The sequence below is a fragment of the Bombina bombina genome, chromosome 3, assembly GCF_027579735.1.
Source record: "Bombina bombina isolate aBomBom1 chromosome 3, aBomBom1.pri, whole genome shotgun sequence".
NCBI lineage: Eukaryota > Metazoa > Chordata > Amphibia > Anura > Bombinatoridae > Bombina > Bombina bombina.
In genome coordinates, this window is record NC_069501.1 from 1,029,156,256 (window position 1) to 1,029,166,987 (window position 10,732).

General features: G+C 38.6%; 1 protein-coding gene across 1 annotated transcript in view; it reads right to left on the reverse strand.

Annotated features, from left to right (window-relative positions):
- BIN2 (bridging integrator 2) overlaps nt 1-9,921 on the reverse strand; it is a 151,478-nt gene extending 141,557 nt beyond the window's left edge. The window contains exon 1 of the mRNA XM_053708227.1: nt 9,821-9,921. Coding sequence (XP_053564202.1) covers nt 9,821-9,901 — 81 coding nt within the window. The 5' untranslated portion in view covers nt 9,902-9,921. The remainder of the gene's footprint in view (nt 1-9,820) is intronic.
- Between the last annotated feature and the right edge of the window lie 811 nt (nt 9,922-10,732).

Here is a 10,732-nt window from a genome sequence, read left to right on the forward strand (position 1 = left end):
CTGTCGAGGACAGTTGTGCTTTTTCAGATCCAATGGATAAAAAATTAGAAGGTTACCTTAAGAAAATGTTTATTCAACAAGGTTTTATCCTACAGCCCCTTGCATGCATTGCTCCTGTCACTGCTGCTGCGGCGTTCTGGTTTGAGTCTCTGGAAGAGGCTTTACAGGTAGCGACTCCATTGGATGACATACTTGGCAAACTTAGAGCACTTAAGCTAGCCAATTCTTTTGTTTCTGATGCCATTGTTCATTTGACTAAACTAACGTCTAAGAATTCTGGTTTTGCTATACAGGCGCGCAGGGCGCTATGGCTTAAATCATGGTCAGCTGACGTGACTTCAAAATCTAAGCTGTTTAACATTCCCTTCAAGGGGCAGACCCTGGTTTGAAGGAGATTATTGCTGATATCACTGGAGGAAAAGGTCATGCCCTTCCTCAGGACAGGTCCAAATCCAGGGCCAAACAGTCTAATTTTCGTGCCTTTCGAAACTTCAAGGCAGGTGCGGCATCAACTTCCTCTAATGCGAAACAAGAGGGAACTGTTGCTCAGTCCAAGACAGTCTGGAGGCCAAACCAGACCTGGAACAAAGGTAAGCAGGCCAAAAAACCTGCTGCTGCCTCTAAGACAGCATGAAGGAATGGCCCCCTATCCGGTAACGGATCTAGTAGGGGGCAGACTTTCACTCTTCGCCCAGGCGTCGGCAAGAGATGTTCAGGATCCCTGGGCGTTGGAAATTATATCCCAGGGATATCTTCTGGACTTCAAAGCTTCTCCCCCAAAAGGGAGATTTCACCTTTCACAATTATCTGCAAACCAGATAAAGAGAGAGGCATTCTTACACTGTGTACGAGACCTCCTAGTTATGGGAGTGATCCATCCAGTTCCAAAGGAGGAACAAGGACAGGGTTTTTTCTCAAATCTGTTTGTGGTTCCCAAAAAAGAGGGAACCTTCAGACCAATTTTGGATCTAAAGATCTTAAACAAATTCCTCAGAGTTCCATCTTTCAAAATGGAAACTAATCGTACCATCCTACCTATGATCCAGGAGGGTCAATATATGACTACAGTGGATCTAAAGGATGCTTATCTTCACATTCCGATACACAAAGATCATCATCGGTTTCTCAGGTTTGCCTTTCTGGACAGGCATTACCAGTTTGTAGCTCTTCCCTTTGGATTAGCTACAGCCCCAAGAATCTTCACGAAGGTTCTAGGGTTGCTTCTGGCGGTCCTAAGGCCGCGGGGCATATCAGTGGCCCCTTATTTAGATGACATCCTGATACAGGCGTCAAACTTCCAAATTGCCAAGTCTCATACGGACATAGTACTGGCATTTCTGAGGTTGCATGGGTGGAAAGTGAACGAGGAAAAGAGTTCTCTATCCCCACTCACAAGAGTTTCCTTCCTAGGGACTCTGATAGATTCTATAGAAATGAAAATTTACCTGACGGAGTCCAGGTTATCAAAGCTTCTAAATTCCTGCCGTATTCTTCATTCCATTCCGCGCCCTTCGGTAGCAGCAATGGACATAGTGCCGTTTGCACGCTTACATCTCAGACCGCTGCAACTATGCATGCTCAGTCAGTGGAACGGGGATTACACAGATTTGTCCCCTCTACTAAATCTGGATCAAGAGACCAGGGATTCTCTTCTCTGGTGGCTATCTCGGGTCCATCTGTCCAAAGGTATGACCTTTCGCAGGCCAAATTGGACAATTGTGACGACAGACGCCAGCCTTCTAGGTTGGGGTGCAGTCTGGAACTCCCTGAAGGCTCAGGGATCATGGACTCAGGAGGAGTCACTCCTTCCAATAAATATTCTGGAACTGAGAGCGATATTCAATGCTCTTCAGGCTTGGCCTCAGTTAGCAACTCTGAGGTACATCAGATTTCTGTCGGACAACATCACGATTGTGGCTTACATCAACCATCAAGGGGGAACAAGAAGTTCCCTAGCGATTTTAGAAGTCTCAAAGATAATTCGCTGGGCAGAGATTCACTCTTGCCACCTATCAGCTATCCATATCCCAGGTGTAGAGAACTGGGAGGCGGATTTTCTAAGTCGTCAGACTTTTCATCCGGAGGAGTGGGAACTCCATCCGGAGGTGTTTGCACAAGTGATTCATCGTTGGGGCAAACCAGAACTGGATCTCATGGCGTCTCAACAGAACGCCAAGCTTCCTTGTTACGGATCCAGGTCCAGGGACCCCAAGGCGACGCTGATAGATGCTCTTGCAGCGCCCTGGTCTTTCAACCTGGCTTATGTGTTTCCACCGTTTCCTCTGCTCCCTCGACTGATTGCCAAGATCAAGCAGGAGAGAACATCAGTGATTTTAATAGCGCCTGCGTGGCCACGCAGGACCTGGTATGCAGATCTAGTGGACATGTCATCCTTTCCACCATGGACTCTGCCTCTGAGACAGGACCTTCTACTTCAGGGTGCTTTCCACCATCCAAATCTAATTTCTCTGAGACTGACTGCATGGAGATTGAACGCTTGATTTTATCAAAGCGTGGCTTCTCCGAGTCAGTCATTGATACCTTAATACAGGCACGAAAGCCTGTCACCAGGAAAATTTATCATAAAATATGGCGTAAATATCTTTATTGGTGTGAATCCAAGGGTTACTCATGGAGTAAAGTCAGGATTCCCAGGATATTATCCTTTCTCCAAGAAGGTTTGGAAAAAGGATTGTAAGCTAGTTCCTTAAAGGGACAGATTTCTGCTATGTCTATTCTTTTGCACAAGCGTCTGGCAGATGTTCCAGACGTTCAGCCATTTTGTCATGCTTTAGTTAGAATCAAGCCTGTGTTTAAACCTGTCGCTCCGCCATGGAGCTTAAATTTGGTTCTTAAGGTTCTTCAAGGAGTTCCATTTGAACCTCTTCATTCCATAGATATCAAACTTTTATCTTGGAAAGTTCTTTTTTGGTAGCTATTTCCTCGGCTCGCAGAGTCTCTGAGTTATCTGCCTTACAATGTGATTCTCCTTATCTGATTTTCCATAAGGATAAGGTAGTCCTGCGTACCAAACCTGGGTTTTTACCTAAGGTGGTATCTTACAAGAATATCAATCAAGAGATTGTTGTTCCATCCTTGTGTCCTAATCCATCTTCAAAGAAGGAACGTCTATTACATAATCTGGACGTGGTTCGTACTTTAAAGTTTTACTTACAAGCTACTAAAGATTTTCGACAAACATCTGCTTTGTTTGTTGTTTACTCTGGACAGAGGAGAGGTCAAAAGGCTTCGGCAACCTCTCTTTCTTTTTGGCTAAGAAGTATAATCCGCTTAGCCTATGAGACTGCTGGACAGCAGCCTCCTGAAAGGATTACAGCTCATTCCACTAGAGCTGTGGCTTCCACTTGGGCCTTTAAAAATGAGGCGTCTGTTGAACAGATTTGCAAGGCGGCGACTTGGTCTTCGCTTCATACTTTTTCAAAATTCTACAAATTTGATACTTTTTGCTTCTTCGGAAGCTATTTTTGGGAGAAAGGTTTTACAGGCAGTGGTACCTTCCATTTAAGTACCTGCCTTGTCCCTCCCTTCATCCGTGTACTTTAGCTTAGGTATTGGTATCCCACAAGTAATGGATGATCCGTGGACTGGATACACCTTACAAGAGAAAACACAATTTATGCTTACCTGATAAATTTATTTCTCTTGTGGTGTATCCAGTCCACGGCCCGCCCTGTCATTTTAAGGCAGGTCATTTTTAAATTTAAACTACAGTCACCACTGCACCCTATGGTTTCTCCTTTCTCTGCTTGTTTTCGGTCGAATGACTGGATATGGTAGTGAGGGGAGGAGCTATATAACAGCTCTACTGTGGGTATCCTCTTGCAACTTCCTGTTGGGAATGAGAATATCCCACAAGTAATGGATGATCCGTGGACTGGATACACCACAAGAGAAATAAATTTATCAGGTAAGCATAAATTGTGTTTTTGTATGTCTGCATGTATGTGCTGTGCGTATTTTGTATGTCTGCATGTATGTGCTGTATGTATTTTGTATGTCTGCATGTATTTGCTGTGTGTATGTTGTATGTCTGTATGTATGTGTATATGATGTGTTTATTTTGTGTGTCTGCATGTATGTACTGTGTGTATGTTGTGTGTCTGCATGTATGTGCTGTGTGTATGTTGTATGTCTGCATGTATGTGTATATGATGTGTTTATTGTGTGTGCCTGCATGTATGTGCTGTGTGTATGTTATATGTCTGCATGTATGTGTATATGATGTGTTTATTTTGTGTGTCTGCATGTATGTGCTGTGTGTATGTCTGCATGTATGTGTATATGATGTGTTTATCTTGTGTGTCTGCATGTATTTGCTGTGTGTATGTTGTGTGCTGTGTGTATGTTGTATGTCTGCATGTATGTGTATATGATGTGTTTATTTTGTGTGTCTGCATGTATGTGCTGTGTGTATATTGTATGTCTGCATGTATGTGCTGTGTGTATGTTTTATGTCTGCATGTATGTGTATATGATGTGTTTATTTTGTGTGTCTGCATGTATGTGCTGTGTGTATGTTGTATGTCTGCATGTATGTGTATATGATGTGTTTATTTTGTGTGTCTGCATGTATGTGATGTGTGTATGTTGTATGTCTGCATGTATGTGTATATGCTGTGTGTATGTTGTCTGCATGTATGTGCTGTGTGTATGTTGTATGTCTGCATGTATGTGTATATGATGTGTTTATTTTGTGTGTCTGCATGTATGTGCTGTGTGTATGTTGTATGTCTGCATGTATGTGTATATGATTTGTTTATTTTGTGTGTCTGCATGTATGTGATGTGTGTATGTTGTATGTCTGCATGTATGTGTATATGCTGTGTGTATGTTGTGTGCATGTATGTGCTGTGTGTATGTTGTATATATGTGTATGTGGTATTCACAGAATATACGCATATGTATTTGTGATTGGCTGATGGCTGTCACATGATACAGGGGGGAGTGGAAATAGATATAACTTTGAAATTTGTTATAAAAAAAAAATCTACTACTCATTTTAAGTTCAGACTAAGTGCTATTGCATTGTATTTTTATCATTCATTTGTTGATTATGCAAATCTACTGTATTTACTGGTCCTTTAAGCTATTAAAATAGGAGAGCAGATTTTAAATGAGCTGCAGGAACAGGATAAAAAGCAATAACATAGGAGTAGTAACCATTCTAGGGTAGTTGTGCACTCAATTTAAGATTTAGGATTCTTTGTATTTTTTGCATTCTGGTAAAATAACGTGTTGCTACAATAAACATTTTGGTGTCACAATTTTACTTCCTGTTGCCTTCAGCTGTGTTTAAAATCAACCCTTGTGGTTTCGCAGGAGGTTAAAACCACTCAGCATTTAAGAAAACATTCTCAAAGCTGTAAGTTACATTTACAGTTCCTTTCCAACCAGAGCTATAAAGAAGATATTCACAACGTTCAGCAAACAACAAGCATTGCGTGAATACGACCATAAGATAGAGAACACTGAAAAACAGGTTTATAAAGTTAAGATTTGTATCTATTTAGGGTTGCCATATTACCGCTTTAATTGAAAACACTTATGAAAAATGCAAATGTCAGGGGCTGTTTAAAGAAATGTTTGAATAATGTTCCATTATAAGAACCCTGACATATGTATTTTTCATGTGTTCCCCTTAAAGGGACATGAAACCCATCATTTTTCTTTCATGATTCAGATAGAGAATATGGTTTTAAACAACTTTCCAATTTACTTCTATTATTTAATTTGCTTCATTCTTTAGATATCCATTGTTGAAGAAATAGCAATGCACATGGGTGAGCCAATAACATGAGGTTTCTATGTGCAGCCACCAATCAACAGCTACTGAGCCTATCTAGATTTGCATTTCAACAGAGGCTATCAAGAGAATGAAGCAAATTAGACTAAAGTAAATTGGAAAGCTGTTTAAAATCGCATGCTCTTTTTAATCATGAACGGAAAAATGTAGGGTTCATGTCCCTTTAAAGCGGCAAAATGGCAACCCTAAATGTTACCTAATAATGACAATTTGGTTTGTTCGTATTGGTTATTATTGAAAGGTCATTTTCGCATAAGCGACGCCTGCTCCACATATTCAAGAAGCAAAAACTGCTTCTTTTTTCCTCTCCACCACTTCTAAATCAATCACCCTGACACTCCCTCATTGCATTTTTCTTTAAAACCACAAACGTTGAACCCCAGACTTTTGTGGTGAGAGATGTATGTATTTTGTTATGCCAGGAAGTGAGGGAAAGGTATCGATTTATTAATGTTTTAACATGTATATTAAAAACAAACCTTTTTTTTCCTTTCCTGAATAAATCAGCTAATTTTTCTTATTAAGCTTGTAAAGGTTTGTTTTCATTTTCTAAAACTTGCCCTTATCAAACAGTTAGCATCCGTGCAGCAGAATCACTTGTGTAATTTGAAATGTTTAAAGGGGCGTAGTAGAGTAAAAATGATGTGCTGTATTTTGATAGAGCATACAATTTTTGCACTACTCACCATTAAACTCTTATGCTTTTAATAATTTTTCAGTTCGTAGAGAAATCTGCTGTTCCCAAGAAAGAAACAGTTTGGGCTAGATTACAAGTGGAGCACTAAATTATCGTGCTCCCGCAAATGGTCAAATTTGCCCGTTTGCAGGCGCACAATAATTAACCAGCCTTTACAAGTGGCTGGTTATTGCTACCCCAAGCTCGCAGTAGCAATTATCAATCCGAAAATTAAGCAGAGATCAAGTCTCTGGTTAATTTTCTAAAAGTGCCCCAAATTGTCTCAAAATAGAGGGCAGCATAGTTTTTTTTTATTAAAATCTAGCTTTTTTTTATAAAACAAAACTGCACTAGGCAGTTTTGTGGCTTTAAAGTTGGTGGGAGTGGGGTGTTAGAAAAAAAAAAACGGCACTGAAATGAGCCTTTAAATTGCGGTTCATGGGAACTGTGTGTTCCCGTAGACCGCAATGTAAATATATATATATATATATATATATATATGATTATCTACATGTATATATTTTATGTATTAATATGTGTATATACACATATTAACACATAAATATATATGTATATCAGCATACACATATATATTTAATATTACTGCTATTACTGTGCTACTTACACCCTTCTGACTGCATCAAAACAAGGCTCCCATAGGCACAAGCCCAGGTACCTCGTCAAGGTCCCTTCCAAAACCTGGGTCCCTAAAACAGCCACATAATGCAAGCTCTTAATCCAACAAACTGAAATGGGTACACATCCCATGACCCTGCAACATGCTCAGCCCTGGGTGCTCACTGGCACATGAGCCTGTGCACCCTTCACTTGTTCCCAGTCTGTTGGCTTGAGAGCTTGTGGCTGTTTTAGGGACCTAGGTTTTGGAAGGGACCTTGACGATGTTCCTGGGCTTGTCCCATTTGGCCAAATGCGGTAACTAACCCTTCCATTTTTGCTTTTAATCTTAGCTTAAAAGCTTGTAAGTGAGTGCTGGACTTTCTTTATGTGTTATATTAATTTGTTTTGCAATTTTCCCTATGGGCCTTTCACCCAGGCCTGCCTGGGGCTAACTGCTTGTGACTCTGGGAACAGCACAACTGCCTGTGAGTGCCAGTGAGCACCCAGGGCTGAACATGTTGCAGGGTAATGGGATGTGTACCCAGTCCAGACTGAGAGTGCAGTCCCCTTCCATGTTTTGTCTATGTCTAGGGTGATTACAAAAGACACCCTTCACTTGTTCCCAGTTTGTTGGATTGAGAGCTTGCATTGTGTGGCTGTTTTAGGGACCCAGGTTTTGGAAGGGACCTTGTAGTTTGTAAGTGAGTGCTGGACTTTCTCTGTGTGTTTTTAATATATATATATATATATATATATATATATATATATATATAGGTAGCCCTCAGTTTACGCCGGGGTTAGGTTCCAGAAGGAATGGTTGTAAATCGAAACCGTTGTAAATTGAAACCCAGTTTATAATGTAAGTCAATGGGAAGTGAGGGAGTTAGGTTCCAGGCCCCTCTCAAAATTGTCATAAGTAACACCTAATACATTATTTTTAAAGCTTTGAAATGAAGACTTTAAATGCTAAACAGCATTATAAACCTAATAAAATAATCAAACAACACAGAATATATAATTAAACTAAGTTAAATGAACAAAACATTTGCTAAACAGCATCATAAACCTAATAAAATAATCACACAACACAGACTTCACTTGCATTTTTCTGCAAACAGTTCTTTCTATGCATTCCAATCTGGACTGATTTATAGACAGGAAGATCTTGTTCCTTTGAAATCTGCTCGATAGCTCAGGTCTGGTTAAACTGATTAATTTCAGCTTTCTTGGCTTTGCTGCAACACAAGCGGACAGCTCCACCTACTGGCTATTTTAATAAATGCACTGTTTCTCAATGCTTTTCAATAGACTGGAAAAAAAGGTTGTTATTCTGAAACGGTGTAAATTGAACCGTTGTAAAACGAGGGCCACCTGTGTATATATATATATATATATATACATATATATATATATATATATATATATATATATATTGTGTATATATATATATATTTATGAATAAATAGAAAATATTTTGCTATGTGAAGAATATTTGAATGTAACATATTAATTTTTCATGTAGTTTAAGCAAACATGGTTAAACGCAATCGGAGTTGCGTGACTTCCCAGTTTTCCCGCTCCATTGAAGTCTATGGAGGAATACGTTAATGCAGTTGCAATAGTCTAACTGCGGCTTTTTGCGCTTGTCTGGTTAGCGCACAGTACATTTTTTTTACTTTCAACTTAAAATACGTGTGTAAAAAGCTTACTTCTAGCGGAGTTAGTATGCAAGCTGAAGTGATAAATATCGCTCCACCTCATAATCTAGCCCTTGGTAGGTTGTGCATGGAATGGGCTGTCTTGAAAGCTATTGTTTTGCAGTTTAGACGCACAAAAATATTCTTGTTATTCCATTTTTACCGCTTTCCATTTTTTTATTACTATCATTTGTGTGCATAAAGCTTCTAGATGCTCCTTATTGCTCTAAGCATGGCATATAGACATAAAAATAATACCATATTTCTTGCAACCTAAGGGGTTAAGACATAATGAATGTAAGGTTTACCACTAATTCTATTTCAGTATGTTAGCTTACATGCTTTGGTGCTTTTCATGATATATTTATTGTGACCCAGAAGATGCGTAGAGTTAAATATCTGCGTATAGTTAAAGATTTGAGTTCAGTTCCTTTAAGAGTAAGCAATGAAATTAGGAAGGACAGCAATATTAACATATATGAAGCTTTTCTTACTTCATAAATCCGAAGATGCAGAACTTTAACAAAAGTGTTTTTTGTTTGTTTTCAGAATAGTAATTGGATAATTATTTTTTATCAAAAGGTATAAAACATTTATCCAATTACTATTCTGAAAAAAAAAACCAAAAACATTTTTGTTTAAGTTCTGCATCTTCGGATTTATGAAGTAAAGAAAAACTTCATATATGTTAATATTGCTGTCCTTCCTGATTTCATTGCTTACTCTTAAAGGAACTGAACTCAAATTTTAAATCAATCTGCTTCAAAGAATATAATTTAAAAATAATGACTTTCTAGTTATCACTGACAATATCTGACTAATATATATAATAATTTGAAGTTACAGCAACTATACTGTCTATGTACAATTTTGGTTATTTCTGAACTGAATTAAATTTGTAGTAAAGTAATATGCATGATTTTAACACAATGCACCCAACTGGACGATTGTCTTACATCTGTTAACTTCTTAGCTGCCATATGTGTCAGCAATTGATCACATTACCTTTTCCTGAGCTCGGCTGAATTTCTTCTGGACATTTTTGGCAAATATCCCAGCACCCCCTCCTTGCCTGGCCTCTGCCATTACTGTTTTTATGCACAGTGTTGTTTTTAAATGTTTGTTTTAGGGTGTTTTTTTTTTACTCATAGAGAAAGAGAGAAGTGTTGGCTCCTCCCAAAATAAAACTTCCTGATTAGTTAGTGGCTTTTTTTTTTCTTTGAAAAATGTACCACTTCAGATTTTACCAACAAACAAACAGAGAGACTAACCAGACACCAAAACCAGTGGTTAAAATGAAATATAGTTCAATATTTTTGGTTGTGTTATACTTAAAATAATACTGGTGGAGACAATTGATCTAGTTTTATAGCTTTAAGCATATATGATGAAGAAGATATTTTATAAAAAGTATTTTTATACTGTCATCATACCTGCCCTTTAAACCTTAGACTGTTTTTTTTTTTTAAAGGAATATTAAACATTTAATTCCCCACAAAAACTTGCAATGCACTTTCATTATTTGTTTACCCACATTATCCTCTTATTCTGAAAACTGTAATTTTTCATCAGCCTCAGTTTGACTTTACTTCATTTGTCACAATTATGGATTGATATGTACACCAGCTCATTGATATAGGTTCCTAACTGACATAAAAAAAGAGTTGAGGTATACATACACAAGACTTTTTAAAGGGGTCTGTGCATGTATTGCAAAACAAAGTAAACTTTGCTAACAAGATGTCATTTAAAGATTTATTTCTTCTGTTAAGTGTGATCAGTCCACGGGTCATCATTACTTCTGGGATATTAACTGCTCCCCTACAGGAAGTGCAAGAGGATTCACCCAGCAGAGTTGCTATATAGCTCCTCCCCTCTACGTCACCTCCAGTCATTCTCTTGCACCCAACGACTAGA